The 16,624-nt window shown below is 43.0% G+C and overlaps 1 protein-coding gene across 1 annotated transcript; it reads left to right on the top strand.

Moving 5' to 3' along the window:
- Positions 1-14,606: 14,606 nt before the first annotated feature.
- Positions 14,607-16,258, top strand: LOC146618045 (growth arrest and DNA damage-inducible protein GADD45 beta-like). Its single transcript, XM_085373589.1, has 4 exons — positions 14,607-14,837; positions 15,038-15,139; positions 15,255-15,477; positions 15,599-16,258. The coding sequence occupies exons 1-4, from the start codon at positions 14,794-14,796 to the stop codon at positions 15,710-15,712; spliced, it is 483 nt and encodes a 160-aa protein (XP_085229715.1). The 5' UTR covers positions 14,607-14,793; the 3' UTR covers positions 15,713-16,258.
- Positions 16,259-16,624: the final 366 nt, after the last annotated feature.

Below are 16,624 nucleotides of genomic sequence, written 5' to 3'. Positions count from 1 at the left end.
GTCAAAAATATGTATAGGACAATTGGCCTAATCTAATATTTTGTATGAACCTGTCCAGCTGTCCAGTGATTAAATGACAAGTAGATGGAGGCAGGACTTCACAGCAGGGGCATACTCCATAATGTGCTGTGCATTCTCATATGTATATTATATATATTGCTCACTTATTGTATTTACCAACATCAAGGAGTTATGAGCAGAGAAAGGCCACCATAGTGCATGTTTAAATAGGGAAAGTTTATTGATCAAAATGTATTACGCAAATACGCATTACATTTTTTTCAGCCCCCCAATCGAGAAAACAAAACCAATTACATGTTCAAAGCAACGGAACGGTGGCCCAATATCAGAGAGAACTTCGAGTAATGAACCGTTTTTCAATACAAGCTTCAGTGCTTCGGAAAGCTTCGTGGCACTGAAGCTTGTATTGAAAAACGGTTCATTACTCGAAGCTTTTCAACACAGTCCTCTCCGGTGACATCTGGTGGTGAAAATTTTGAAGAGCAGCTTGAATCTGCAAAATAAAACGGACTGCTCAATCATCACTGCTCACTCAAGAGTGGAGTTCTCTCTGATATTGGGCCACCGTTCCGTTGCTTTGAACATGTAATTGGTTTTGTTTTCTCGATTGGGGGGCTGAAAAAAATGTAATGCGTATTTGCGTAATACATTTTGATCAATAAACTTTCCCTATTTAAACATGCACTATGGTGGCCTTTCTCTGCTCATAACTCCTTGATGTTGGTAAATACAATAAGTGAGCAATATATATAATATACATATGAGAATGCACAGCACATTATGGAGTATGCCCCTGCTGTGAAGTCCTGCCTCCATCTACTTGTCATTTAATCACTGGACAGCTGGACAGGTTCATACAAAATATTAGATGAGGCCAATTGTCCTATACATATTTTTGACCTAGGGGTGGGATTGATTGTGAACTGGAAAGGGAAAATGCTTAGGGAGCTGAGTACGGCTGCATCGTCACTGATTTGTAGAATCATTTTTGATTCGATACAGGATCCGATTCAATTTGATTGGAATCTGGAAAGTTTTGCCTCAGTCAGAAATATTACAATTCTGATCATTTAACAGTATATATCCATAATTTCGTATCTATTAAAAGAAAGCTGACACATGTGAGACTTAATTAGAGATGTAAACAGAGAGTTATGAAACCTGCAGCTGCAGAAGCCAGCGAAAAAAAAGAGGCAAACACAGCGCGGACCCGCCGACACATCAAAATCTGATTCTGACGCGTCGGGTCCGCGCTCTGTGTTCACGTTTGTATGCAGAATCCGTAAACCTGCTCCCAGTTACTGTTTTAGCTGCATGGTGTTTGACGACATGTTGTGAGGTTTAACCTGAGATGCTGGCGTTTCAGGCATAATAACGTTAATTTACAAATCGACACGGGATTTTAATGAATCAATATCACTTTATTCAATTTAGCATGGATTGTAATCAGAAAAGCATAGTCAAAACCCACCCCTAATCAAGAACTTGCAAAGTAAAAACATGATCAATGTAAGGTAGCCCTTTTGTTATTTACATTTAAAAAGAGGATTAGTGTTACTGTGCGCTGGCTGAGTCTGTTTCTTTTCTTAGAAATAGTTTCTCCTGCCCTGGAGAAAATCCACTTGCATGGAACAGAAGAGGCTGTGGAGTGCAGGAACTACACTGCAAGCTGGTAGATATGCAGGTATTCCTGGGTCCTGCAGACTATCACCTAAAAACAATAAACAAAATGATTTTCTAAACTGTAGCAATGTAATGTACGTATAGTGTCAAATACATTTTTGTAGTCTTCATTATCTTTAATTCACATGGAAGTGTTCCTGAAGTCATATGCTGTAATGATATTTACATTATGAAAACATGATTTTGGACATTTCAAGTTTTTCACTTCGGCAGATAAAAAGAATTGAGCAAAATCAACTCAAAATATTCCCACACGCCAGAACGTCCTCTCTTCCTCGCTGGCTCCATATCTGTCAGTGGAATGATCACCTCTTCGCTATCTGTCACCATCAACACATTCCACGAATCCACGAATCCCTTGGATGATTCACTTCCTTATATCCGTTTAAATCAGGTACCGAAGCAGTTACGTGCGTAATGAAGCTTCGGACGTCACTGGTCACGTGACTTTTGCCAAACGAAGCAAGCCTCGACACAGTGCTTCTGAACCAGTGTGTTGTTTTTTTCGACACACGCTCCGGAGCGCCAGCTTCAAGCGGGCCATCACTACCAGAAGGTATAAAGCAGGAAGTAAAACTACATTTCCTCCTTTTGTTTTTGCAAGACAGGTAGGTAAGGTAAGTTCTAAACAATACAAATTAACAGTTGAAATAAAGAACATGTTAACTTAACAAACTTGTAGGAATTGATTTAAACCAAGATGTTATATTATATAATCTGTAAAAGTGCAGAACATAAACAAACCCGGGATAGTAGATGTTTGCCTATTGCTGATTACATGTGAAATATGGTTAACTAAGAATATAGACAAATGGTCTTCTCACCCACTTTGTCACAGAACCATCAATGGGGCCTTGGAGCCAGACGACTCCTCTGGGTTTTGTCTCTGCCTGTAAATGTCTGATAGTTACATATGGGCGACCAGTAGTGGTTTTTGATAGGGGCGACACGGGGCGGCATCACGGGCATCGGCAAAAAAAAAAAAATTGCTGGTACTCATGCTGCCCCGACATCAGCCAGGGCATATTGGGAATGGCAGAGGTAGGGCTGGGCCATATTATACCGTTCACGGTAATACCGGTATAATGTTAGGCAACGATAGGAAAAAGAAATATCGCGATAGAATATGAGTAAAACGCGCATGCGCAGTGCCTTTGTTTTCATACGCACATGGCCGATTGTTGAGTGAAACAAATGAACCAGAATTGGTTTGTAAAAATGGTGCAACTTCAGTGATGTGGAACTGGTTTGGTGTTTGTCCGTCAGATACATGACAAAGCACATTTTTTTGCAGAACATGCAAGCGGCCGTCGTTATTGTCGGAAGATGCTCTTAAATCTGGGAGTAATCTGGGTCCTAAACTCCATATACTTCAGGTCAAATGAACACTGCAACATCACTGAGAGTTAAAAACTGTCTAAATTCTTTCATCTTTAATAAAACGATCAGCATTGCTGCTTTACCAGGTGTAACTATGAAGTTTAACTTCCAGGCATCCATGAAAACAAAATTTATTACATTTAACGAGTTAGAAGTTAGCAGGAAGCTAGCGGAAGCTAGCGGAAGTTAGCTCGCTAGTTTCGCTAGCATGTTCTGACTGAGAGACAGAGATTTCTGAAAAAAATCAAACGTACAGCTCTGCTATCACTTCCAACATAAATGAAGACAGGAAACTAAACAGCAGTGACGTTTATAGGGTTACTGAAGTTGGGCTAGCTGGTATATAATGATGTGCTACGTGATCGCTAGCAACACAGCTATGTTAGCATAATATAAACAGTGAAGCTGGAGGACGAACACTAACACTTTTCCACTTAAAAAAGTTAACGTTAAGGTTTCTGATAGTTAGAGACAAATGCAATCGCATGGCAGGATGCTGTAAACGGACCAAACTTCAGTCAGAAGAACAACTGAGATAATCCATCCACAATACGAGGTTAGTCAGTAATATACTGCAACAACATGGGAATAGAGAAGCTGCCAGAGAATTCAACATTAATGAATCAATGGTACAGAAGTGGAGGAAGCAAGAAGAATGAGTTTAATAAAGTTTGATTTATCTGACTGCTTTGTTTCGCTTAATGTGCCTTATAATCCTGTGCACCTTATGGTCCGAAAAATGCGTACTGCACACTGCAGTTTAATGTTGCAAAGCACCTCTTTTTAACTTCAGTGGATATTATACATGGTTATGCTCAGGATATGTCAGCCCATTTCTACTGGAAATGCCTTTTGGTTAAACTTTCAGCAAGGAATTTGCATTTGCACTGTTACATTTTTATAAAGCTTTAATGTACATAAAAACCAGCTTCTTGTTTAAGTGAAAATAAATGGAAGGTTGTGTTTTTGTGATCAATCAATCAATAAATGGAAGGTTGTGTTTTTGCGCTAGTAATGTTGTGGAGTTGTATTTTGTCTCGCCACAATTATATCGTCAGTTATATCGTTATCGCAAATTTTCAAATATATATCGTGATAAATATTTTTGGCCATATCGCCCTGCTCTAGGCAGAGGCACCGATCGGTTTTCTATCGCCCATTTGCTGGGAGTAAGGGCGCCCTCTGTTTGCGAGGTGCGCCTGCTGGGACGGGGACTCAGTGCAGGCTGGTTGTCGTTGAACTCTCTGGGTGTAGCCATAGCGCAGCTTGTATACCATCCGGCTCGAAGGACCACTTGTAGAATATATATTGGAAGTGCTGGGTATACAAGTCTGGCCTAAGTCTTCGGTCAGAAAGACTGCAGCAGTCCAGGAGTTTAGTTCACCGTCTTTAATGAAGCTTCACAGAAGAACTGGTTACAGCAGGGCTTGCCAGGATAAATCCAACTATGATACAGCCAGATATGCACTTATAATCGTGGCAGATGCACTATAGGTGACTATAGGCATGGTTGTCTGGAAACAGAAACTGGTAATACTATAATTAGCAGGGTCAAAGATAACTAAGCAACAATCAGAGCACATCATCTACTCAGACACAGCAATATTTTACAATGTCCACAAGGGGTCGCCGTAAGACCAGAAGTTGGCTAAATAGCACATATCTTCCCAGTTGCTAGTACTAAGGCAAGCATGTGGCAAGCTAACAACAGTTAAACTAAACGATAAACAGAAAAATCCTTTAACCGCGGGATATAGTCATTGGGGGAGATTCTGGCCACTGGTATTAACTTAGTGCTAATTAATTAAATAAACCTACTAACGTGGTAGCAGTGTACTGAGGCATAACTTTAGCTTAAACATACACAAACGACTATAACTATTATCATACCAGTTAACCTGTCAAAGGTAATAACACTTACAGTCTCATTAACGCACACGGAATCACATAAACTGATACCACTGCCATGCTCTGCTGCTGCTTTTCGTCTCTCACTCTCCCTCTGCGTGATGCGCACATGATCACTGATGCCCTCATTTGGGTGCGCTTGATTCTTGGCTCTAGACATCCTGAGGCCGAGTCAGCAGGGAATTTGCACAGTCATTTTGCGGAAAACTGCGGAAAACTACATTTTCCGCAAAAATGACGTCACTTCCGGTTTCGGGCAGGTCATGGTGGACATGCGATAGTTCGCGCTGATGGACGTAGAAAGTGTTACAAACAGCTGATCAGATCGGCAAAGAGTGTTTCTGGAATATTATGTTTTTGTTGCTGCAAGTGCTTTTTATGCAGTTTTTGCAAAGCTATATGTGGAAGGAAACTGTGACCTAGGACAAGCTGATGGCATAAGACGTAAGAACAACTCCTCCGGTTTCATATGCAAAAAAAAATTATTGCGCTAGCTTTTTAAAACTATTTAAAAATAGTTATGCAAAACAGAGCATGCCGCTTCGACCGGCTTTAAAGGGTTAAACATTAAATTAGGAACATTTTAACATGATTAAACAATGAAATTACCTATAAACAAGGTCAATGCGGCAATATGAATAATAATACTTAAATTTACAGAAATATACAGTTAACCGTTGGTTTAAATAATAATAATGGATTGCATTTATATAGCACTTTTCGAGACCCTCAAAGTACTTTACAATTCCACTAATCATTCACTCTCACATTCATACACTGGTGGAGGCAGCTACGGTTGTAGCCACAGCTGCCCTGGGGCAGACTGACAGAAGCGAGGCTGCCATATCGCACCATCGGCCCCTCTGGCCATCACCGGTAGGTGAAGTGTCTTGCCCAAGGACACAAGGACCGAGAGTGTCCGAGTCGGGGCTCGAACTGGTAACCTTCTGATCACAAGGCAAACTGCCAACTCTTGAGCCACGATCGTCCTAAATAACATTATTTGATGTAAAAAAAAAAAAGTTTATCAGAATCATTTTATATATTTTTCCATAGCATTACATTTGAATTTAACAGTTCAATCTTTCAAATAACGGACAAATATTTGTGAAATTATGATACATTTGTGAATGTATTTTAACAATCTAAATATGCATATGTACAGACAGATACATTTAACAAACAAGAAAATGATGTTTTATTACATTTACAGTGATTTTATGTTATTTTACATTTGAAATGTAAAATCACAGTCTATGTAAATTTAATAATATTCTAGAAAAACAGTACAAAACCGTAAAATACTTTTATATTACAATTTTTTTTACAGTGTAGCTCGTACTGAATATCGACCCACGGAAATGCACACGATAAAAAGAAAGCATTAAACTTAAACATGTCTGGACGCATGCTCAGTCGTCCAGGTCAGGTCAAGTCGATTCTGTTCATCTGGACATGGCGTTTTCGGTGGGAGAAACATTTCGTCACTCATCCAGGTGACTTCTTCAGTCTCGGCTGACTGCAGGTTTCCCCAAATGAAAACGCTACTTTGCAGATGGACAGAATCACTTCATTTGTTCCTGTAAATATTTGTTTGGTTGTGTTTTTAAAGAAAGATGGACACAAAGCCCAGTTTGGGGAGCAATCACCCTTTGTACTTTATATACATACTTAAAAAAGAAAATCTGTTAGTCCCAGAAATGAATCTGCCTTAGGAGAGGGCATCGACTCCTTTGTATCATTATTACAAATATTTAGTTTTATTTTGTTTTTCTTTTGTTTATTTGTTTTATTTTTCCACCTCTGCTTCTCCCACAAAATGCTATCTTTCTGCCCAAGCTCGACTCAGTCCTGGCCGCTCGTTATGGAAGCTATAACGGGACACTCCCGGGTTCTTTCCATGTGGAAAGCTTCTCATTTGTTCCTTATGAGGCCTATTAGCAACCATTCAACCTGTTTTAAAAACCAAAATGAGGACCTGATAAAAGAACACGTGCTTTATCATTACCAGAACCGATTAGCTTAACAAAAAAAGAGGTGAGGAGCAGGAGCATCGGACTTTAGGGCTAAAAGTACTTAGACAAAAAAGATATAATAATCCGGTTTGGAAGATGTAGAAACATTCGCTTTCTTTTGAATATAACGCAACGTAGAATACGGGGAAAAAAGTGGAAAGAGACCAGAGGAAAAAGGTATATTGTATTTTGAAGCGGAACTGTTCCTTTAAATAACTTCAAGATCCAGTTACACACGTAGACCCAATGCGTTTAAAGCTGCAATTATACATTATAATCGTAAGTACAGCTAAAATGTCCCATTCGTGTCATCAAGAATTCAACAACTGAGACATCTTCTATGCAGTTGGTTTGTGAAATTGGCTTAAATTCACCCTAATAGTGTGAACTTTTGTACAACCCCAACTTTTATCTTAGTGAGTCAGTGTGGTAACCAGTCTGCTCTAAGCCCTGCAGAAGAAGAAGAACAAAGGAGGATAGGGTCCTACAGTGCAGCACCTGGACTCTCATCACCAACATGCAGACTTCGCTAGAAGAACAGGAAGTTTGAACCCAAAACCCTCTTGCAGTAAGTCGACAGTGCTAACCATTACAACAGTCTCAGGGCAAATGCTTGGTTTTCTTAGGCCACCATATTAAAACATTTTGGTGAAACACTACCATCTAGTGGTGAGGTCTTTTTTTGGTTACATTTGGCAAATTGCAAGATCTTATTTGCTGAGAACTTCATTGAAGTTTACTTGTATTTGAACCACCCTCACGTGCCAGTGTATTTTATCACTTATATCATCAGTTGATCATACAATATTCTGTGGCTATGCTCTTGATAGAGATATTTTTTATTTTGTTTTGTTTTGTTTGGATCAGTCTGCAACAATGTCACAAAAAAGAGAGAATCCCGAAACAGGATGAAGACCAGGGTAAAGATCCATTTCAAGTCCATTTTTTTCAGCAGTTACCCAGAGCTAATGACCATGGGTAATGGTTGGCATGTAGACTAGTAGATCGATACTTAAATGTCTTTGCTTGGGACAGCCCCAACTCAGGGGAAGCAGTCTGCAGTGTAACAGCAGAGAACCCTGCTAACGTAATGGATCAAACTATTTCTTCCAGCTATTCCAGCTGTCACAGAGTGGGAAGCAGGGTAAACCCTGGACAGGTTGCTAGCACATCGTTGAGTGTGTTAGCCCTAGAGCAGCGGACCCCAACCTTTTTTGTGCCACGGACCTGTTTATGCCCGACAATATTTTCACAATAAAACTAGTACCGGTACCGAAAAAAAGATTTATTCATAACACATTTCAAAAGATCCAGGAAAACAGAGTTAACGATAAAAACAATAACAAAATAACGCTGAAAACCGATAAAAACCCTGAAAACCATACATTTCACACCTGAGCCTCAACTCTCGCAGCCCGGTACCAAACGACTCACAGACCGGTACCGGTCCGAGGACTGGGGGTTGGGGACCGCTGTCCTAGAGGATCGTTAGGGGTTGTATTAATATGGGACAGTGTGTCCATTTTTACAAGTTGTCTTGTGTAGGGATGGGTACCGGTATCATGGCACCGGTTCTGACATAAACTGTAGTAACCAGACCGAAAAGCAGCGCACATTTCGGTGCTTTATTTTGGTGCTTTTTTTTTTTCTTGAGTTGTGATACACTTTGGATTCTAGCCAATCATTTTACGTTTCCAAGGATAGTAGGCGGGCCCAGGTACGTACGTTCTTTTAGAGCAGAGCTACAGATTAAATATGCCCAAGGCGAAGCGGTCAAAGTCTGGCTGTACTTCACAGCAAAAGATGCAAACTCAGCAGCAACAAGTGCTTTAAGCTGATACTGTGATACTGTCAAAGGAGGTAACACCTCGAATCCGATGAAACACCTGGTGTTTTTTTTAAAAGCCGAGAAATGCACCGTATTTGATCCGAGCACATCTGCTGCGGGTGTGGTGCCTGTTATCGGACCGGAGTTAGCAACATCCCCCAAGAACCCAAAGAGGAGAGTCCTGCCCCCTAGCCCTGCCAGTGTAGCAGAAATGATGAGGATGATGATGCAGCAGCAGCAGCCGTTCTTCTCTTCATGTTGTTCATGTGTAATTTACGTTGAGTAGGCTAAATGGTAAATGGCCTGCATTTGTATAGCGCTTTTCTAGTCCCTAAGGACCCCAAAGCGCTTCACACTACATTCAGTCATCTACCCATTCACACACTGGTGATGGCAGCTACATTGTAGCCACAGCTGCCCTGGGGCGCACTGACAGAGGCGAGGCTGCCGGACACTGGCGCCACCAGTGGGCAAACACAGGGTTAGTATCTTGCCTGGCATGCAGCCAGGAGGCAGCCTGGGATCGAACCACCGACCTTCTGATTAATGGCTGACCTGCTCTGCCACCTGAGCTACAGCCAGCCATATGTTATTACATTAATGCATGTAAGGTGAACTAGCAAACACCGTCGTAGTTGCATTCGGCTGTCTTCTTGTTTGATTGAGTGATGCCATATATGCCCTATAGCTGCAGAAAAGGCTAACATTGTTATCTTTTTACAAAATAAAGACAGCTAAAACTGAGAGGTTTTAGGACAAAGTTTGTGTTTTCCATTGTGTAAGCACCGGTTCCAACCAAAAGAGGTATGTTGTATCAATGGAAAAGGCTGACTTGGTTATCATTTTGCAGAAAAAGGTTTTTATTTTTAGAAGTCTCTAAGAGGTTTTTGGACAAAGTTTGTGTTCTCCATTCTTTAAGCACCGGTTCGAGCACCGTTTAAGCACCGGTGCCATTTCAAAAGTACCGGTTTGGCGCCGGTATCGGATAAAACCTAAACGATACCCATCCCTAGTCTTGTGCTCCTTAAACAAAAAACAGAAGAGATGTTTGTGTTCCTGGGACAAAATGGGGTATGTTTTCTTTTGTAGCTGATTTGCAACCATCAGTGCATGGCGTCCAGTGGCTTGGGTCACTCCATTATTCCTTCCGGGAGGTACAACAAATATTCAGTTGTTCCACTGTCATCAGCTTCATACATGTATTGTTATGTAAAATGCTTTTTTTGGTATACTTTTTTAATCCCCTGTATTAAATTACTACTACTAAAGTACTAAATTACTCTCTGCATTTGACCCATTCACTCAGTGAAGCAGTGGGCAGCCACCAATCAAGTGGCCGGAGAGCAGTGTGTAGGGACGGCACCTTGCTCAGGGGTTCCGGTTCGATTGGATTTGAAACCCAACCTTCCAATCATATGGTGAACGCTCTACCTGCTGAGCTATCCCCTCCCATATGAATGCAAACTTGACATTTTTTTGTCCAAATCTGATGGTATTACGAACACAAAAGCAGATTCAGAGTTTGAATCACCATGTAATTCCATCTTGAAAGCATCTAATTGGCAATGAATTCATCTCTCACTATGGCAATGATCCTAAACATACTACAGATGCAGTAAAAGCATACATGGATAGGAGAAAAACAAACAAACAATGGAACACTTTCAGTCATGGATTGGCCTCCCCAGAGCAAAAGCCACAATCCAAAGAATAACTTTGAATGACCTTCAAGAAGCTTGGAGATTATTCTTGCAAATATTTCATTAAGTATTTCTTGTATAAGCATTATTATTTATTTGAATTTAATGACCCCCGCGACCCTGAAAAGGATAAGCGGAAGCGAATGGATGGATGAATTTAATGACCTATTCTTTAGACTTTTTAAGGCCTATTTGGTCTTGCACCAAAATGTATTTCAGTTCTTCTGACACTGATCATAATCTGAGGCTCAGATGGCCGTCACACAGTGCCACAATCCAACATCCTACAGAAAAAAAATTATATAAAAACCTTTTTTTCTCAGGAGACATATTGAGGACTTTTTCCCCCATACAGTTTGTGTGTACACCTGTGTGGATCAGTGTGCTTGTATTCAAAAGGTTTCTTTATGTAACGATCTGCTAGAGGGTGTGGGGGCCATAGCCCCGTCCTCCAGGGCATGAAGCAGGTATAGAGGAGATCCAGGCTCCAGACATCCAGAGACCCCCAGAGCACAAGAGTCCAAGGAAGACCAATGAAGGGGCAACGGTGCCACTCTCCCGGAAAGAGCTGAGGAGAGCCCCAGACGAGGGGTCACCCAGCAGTCGTGGAGCAGAAGCCAGAGGGGGCTGCAGTGATGTGCCTGCGAGCTCCACCAGCAGCCAGCTGTGCCAGAGTGACCGAGTCCCAGGCCCAGAGCCCAAGGGCACCCCACCCCCCGAAGGGGCCCGACCGAGCCACAGGCGCGAGGACCCGACAAGCAGCCACCGGGAGTGAGCCGGTGCGTACCTGAGCGCCCAGCACCGGACACCAAGAACCACCAATGCACCGACGTCTGAGGGCATCTGCCACCGGCAGGGAGAGTGGTGGGGGGAGATAGGCCTCCATACCTTGGAGGGCCTGAGATGTCCCCAGAAAGGTGGCGTCTAAGACCCGACGTGACATATAGACACGGACGAACAGGCACACACAGATACGAACATCCACCCCCCCCCCCCCCCCCCCCCCATGCACACATATGCAAATACTCAGCACTCACCCAACGTGGAGACAGACATAAATAGACACTGTACACACAATCACACTCCCCAAATGTACTCCAGATCCAGGTACCCCTGCCCCTAGAGGGGGAAAATGCACCCTAACCCAGGAGGTGTCACCCTTTTCCCCAGAGTGGAGACAAGCAGATCGCCCCCGACTCCGCATTAGCAGGGAGGCCCCACGTCTCAGACCCCAATCGGATGGCCAACTCCTCCTCCCAGCCCCCCCCCCCCCCCCCCGACGGGCAACGGTTGTGGGGGGGCCTCCCCTGCACCCTGGTGACAAACCCGCACTCCAAGGCCCTGCACGCGTGGGTGGGTGTGGTGGAGTGGGAAGAGGGAGGAAGTCAGGGATGTGGAGGGAAAGAAGGGAGGGGCAAATGGTCCTTCCCTGGGGCCAGCTCCCCTGCTGACCCTAGTAGGCACCCCCACCCTCTGGAACCCACCAAGGCAAGGGGTCCAGGCCCATCTGGACCGGGGCCCACAGCTAGCAGCACCGCCCAGCTCCACAGAATCCGGGGCAGCCCACCCGACCCCACCACAGAGAAAACCGCACCCACCCCATCCACTCATCTCCCAGACTACACAAGACAATAGACACCCAGGTTAAGTTCATTCTCCATCTCTCCTATATCTCTCTCCCACCTGCAGAGTGAACTCCCGGAGAGCAGTGAACTTCTGCAAGGATGTAAAAGCCTCCCCACCAGTTGAAGAGCCCCTTTGGATACTTTCTAATAAAGCTGGTACCCTGAATAGTACAGTGTAATTAGATCATAGGAAGGTGAGAATTTTGGATGCTTTATAGCAGATTTTGCACTTATCGTAGTATTGTATAATTACTGATGATGTACTTGAAAGAATGAAAATACTTTGCCCTTAGCACTTTATTTAACATTAAAGTTATGCTTTGCTTCATTTATTTGTTCCACTGTTTCATGGATATTTCAGTCTCATGGAGAAATATCGTCTTTAAAGTGCATACCTGTTGTAAAGTTATTGGTGAGCCCTCATACAAATCATATGTTACAGCCTTCACGGTCACCAGATCTCAACTGACGCTCAGAAAGAAATGAAACAGAAAAAGAGATTTTATATCAAACCCATATTTCTATAATTTGTTAGTTACTGCTTATTTATTGAGGGAATTCTGGAGTGTAAAATCTGCATAAAACAATACACAGACTATGAAAAATTTACATTTTTAAACTAATCTTATCCATAAAATAACACATCAATGTTTGCTTAGTAAAAATTGTAGTGGGCATATTGTTTATGTGTATAAATATTTATTGTATTGCTTTCTTTCATTTTATATTGTTTTCTTCCATGAATATCTAAATATATCAATAAATATAATAATTTAATGTATTTAACTAGTATCTATTTCTGTTGGAAATTGTAAGAAAACACTATAAAATATAACAAAACCATAACACAATTATTTACACACGTAAAGTGTGAATCTTTCCACCAGGTGGCGCAGTAACATCAGAAAAATCTGTTCATACGGCAACGCCAACAGATTTTCTGCGCCTTTCAGTGGACAAGTGCTAAATCAGTTAAGTGCTTACAATGTAAGCGACAATAGACAACATTTCATTGTTTATTAAACAATCCTACATATTTGTGGATGTTCCTAATAAATGGATTTGAAACTGTTTAGCCGCGGCTGCCCTGTTACCTATGCACACAGAGTTTGCACAGATTACAGGCGGATTTTGATAAATTTCAAATAAATTGCTGCACATAGTAAAGTGAAGCCTGCAAATAGTTTCGTTTTCAATTTTATTTTCGTGGAAATTCAGACCCAGGAAGTCCCCGAAAAACAAAACAAAACATCAAACCCCCTAAAAATGTTTTTCACTAAACCTCCCCTTTAGGAATTCCCAATATTTTCCAAAGACCGGGACTCGCTCTTGCTCTGCGCGTGACCCAAACGGTTGTTGCAGGGTGCTGTTCCAACATGCCTTCTCTGGGGGTTTCGCCGCTGACAGCAGATGCATTATGGAGCCGCTGGAGGGAGTCTGAGACCTGGTTTTAATGGGCAGAGAGTTCATATCAGGCTCGGTGAAGTGGACCTGATCACACACAGGGCCACCGATCAGGCGTGTGACAGCTCTGCGTGTGATGTTAAAAATGCATGTGACAGAAAAATGGAACCTGCTTTCATGAATGTGAAATATGAAGGTTATGATAACAGTTTTGAATGTTGTTGTAACACACTTCCGTTCTGCACGCTGCTGTTGCAGGCTTCAGCAGATACAGCTCTGATCCTATATCGAAGGATTATTTTTATCCTGTTGGAGGTAGTGGTGCTGAGCTGAAGCTTCAGAACAACACGTGCTCTGCAGCTGCAATAGCGCCTCAAATGGTTTGCAAGAAAAAAAAAGATAAAAAATATGTGTGATATAAAAGAGAAACATCAGTGTCATCTGAGATTCTCGTGAATTTCGCCTCGTGCTTATCAGACAGCGCCTTTTCCCATTTCTTATAACCTTGCTCTTGCACAACGCCGTTACACAATGTCCGCTCAGCGCGTGCTCGCACACGGGGCTGGTCAGCTGCTCCAGCTTCCCTTTTATAACATAATTTGAAATATATTTGAATTTCATGTGCGTCGCCGCGGGTGTGCAGGTGTATTTGGGGGGTTTGTGCACGAACACGATGCGAGAGCATTGCCACGGTGAAGCTTTCTTTTATTCGGCCAGTGGGGACGAGGGAGCGGGGGGGGGGGGACAGAGATCTGGAAATTCCTCCACTCATAAAGAAAAGCTGCCGGTAAACAAACCGAGAGAGAGGGACAGAGCGGCGAAAGAAGCGTAGGAAGAAAAGGAGGGAGAGAGCGGGGGATTCTCCGAAACCACCAACGTGGGATCACCAGCGTCTTCTGGCTCTCAGCAAATAGGCGCAGAGAACGGGGGATGTATTCATAGCGGCAAACCAATGAACGAACGAGAGGCTGGGCGTGGCCACGCCTACGGTCGCGAAGCAGTAATATAACAGAGAGTTTCGGCTGAGAGAGGCACAGTTTCTTTCTGCTCGCGGTCTCGCAGTAATCGGACTTGTTACTCAGTTAACGGACTCTGAAAGGACCTTTACACGATCTGGAATACCACTGTGTTTGGACGTTGTATCAGGAATTTCATAGTACAGCCGTATCCCCGCGCTGTGGATATTTCTTCTTATCCTGGATCTTGTGGATTATTTTACTGACTTCAACATGACTTTGGAAGAGGTCGTTGGATCAAACAGCACCGAAAAAAAGTAAGTTTCGGCTGTGTGTGATGCGCAATTACGCATTGGCACATTTGATCTGACATTACAGATCGCGTTCTAGTTGAGTTTATAATCCCGGCTTGTACTTTAAAGGTTGCATCTGCATGCTTATATGTAGACTTTAGAGTTGTTTGCCACAGTTTAGTCGTGTCGTTCGCACATTTCTAACCGCCTCCGCTTCTCTGCAGGATGGAGACGGTGAGTCAAGCTCTGGAGGAGCTACTGGTCGCTGCTCAGCAGCAGGATTGTCTCACGGTTGGAGTCTACGAGTCCGCCAAACTCATGAATGTGTAAGTATAAGTTTGATTTTCCTCACCTTAATTAACCACGCCAAAGCTTTTGATATGAGAAATATGTAATGACGCTGACATTAACCGGGTCTTTCACCTTCTGTCCCGCATGCAGAGACCCAGACAGCGTTGTACTGTGCATCCTCGCAACTGATGAGGAGGATGAAGACGACATAGCGCTGCAGATCCATTTCACGCTGTTGCAGGCTTTCTGCTGCGACAACGACATCAACATCCTGCGGGTGTCAGGCATGAGGCGGCTGGCTCAGCTGCTGAAGGAGGACACCGAGGACAGCAACAGCAATGAACCCCGGGATCTGCACTGCATTCTGGTCAATGTAAGTGTAAACTTGCTTTGAGCTACTCGAGAAATGATACAAGTTCATGATATTATACTCTTGTAAGTTTAAAAAAAATGTTTCCGAGAATCTAACCGTCCGTCCCCACCGTGTTTTGCAGAACCCTCAAGTGCAGCCTCTGCAGTGCCAAGCCCTGCAAGACGTCGGCAGTTTCTGTGAGGAGAGTCGATGCAGCAATCAGTGGGTGCCCTGCCTGGAGCTGCAAGATCGTTGACTGGAACCGGGCCAAGCCAAACCGAATCAGACCGCCGGGGAGCGGTGAGAAAAGAGTGAAAACAATCAAACCTGCGCAGAAGTAACGCGGTATGAGTTGTTGTGCTGTGCCGGACCGAGCCAAATCCGAGCCCGATGGGGGAGGTCTTTTTGTCCTCGTGGAGCACGTGAAACGTCGGTACTGGTAGTGGCTGTGGAAGCTGGACCAGACTGAGCAGGAAGTCTCAGTCATGGAGCTGCAGAGGGGGAAGTGAAGATGAAATACCAGGACTTGAGTGACGCAAATGGAGGTCACATGAACGAACTGAAGAGCTGCATGTAAAGCTCTCGACTATCTGCGCTGCAGGTGTGGCAGGTGTTCTGCTTACCTGTTTGCTGCACATGAACTTTTGTCATGATGTGATTTTACACACTGATGTATCTAAATACATTAAATATGAGTCTGCTTGATGTGATGGATTTGCCACAAGTGAGAAGTGAAACCACATTGTGACTTATTCTGTTTGGTCAATAAAGTTTTGATGGAAATATAATCGATTTTTGTGTGGTTCATCTAAAAGAAGTGTGTATGTATGAGTGTGGGTTTGTTTTACTACCTTAAAGGGGTCTTGTGTCATTTCTGAAGCATAGGAGGACAGTTCTGTCACAGAATCTAGAATTAATGTCTAGAAAAACTAGCATGCAGTGTTGGGTCCATCAACAAATTCTGGCCCCATAAGTTCCACAGGAAACTTATCAAGTTCTGCTTAAGGTCCTATATTTGTAGAAAGACAAATGGTTCTGGGTCCAGTTTGATTCTTATAATTTTTGTAGTCCTATCTCTCTTTCATGGTGGCCTTTTCTCTATTGGATAGTATCAGTGTGGACCTCAAATTATGATCTATTCCTGGCCCCATGAAGGGGACTCTTTAAA

This window comes from Diplotaxodon limnothrissa, linkage group LG15 (assembly GCF_057381915.1).
Source record: "Diplotaxodon limnothrissa isolate DT_005_m linkage group LG15, D_limnothrissa_male_GT1.1, whole genome shotgun sequence".
NCBI classification, from domain to species: domain Eukaryota; kingdom Metazoa; phylum Chordata; class Actinopteri; order Cichliformes; family Cichlidae; genus Diplotaxodon; species Diplotaxodon limnothrissa.
Note: the sequence above shows the minus strand (reverse complement) of the source record. Positions and strands in the feature narration are given on the sequence as shown.

What these genes read in the sequence shown, in the direction of transcription:
- LOC146618045 (XM_085373589.1), top strand. Translation starts at nt 14,794, where the DNA reads ATGACTTTGGAAGAGGTCGTTGGATCAAACAGCACCGAAAAAAA. An exon ending in TCAAACAGCACCGAAAAAAA is followed by an intron (nt 14,838 to 15,037) that starts GTAAGTTTCGGC and finishes GCTTCTCTGCAG; the next exon opens with GATGGAGACGGTGAGTCAAG. An exon ending in TGCACTGCATTCTGGTCAAT is followed by an intron (nt 15,478 to 15,598) that starts GTAAGTGTAAAC and finishes CGTGTTTTGCAG; the next exon opens with AACCCTCAAGTGCAGCCTCT.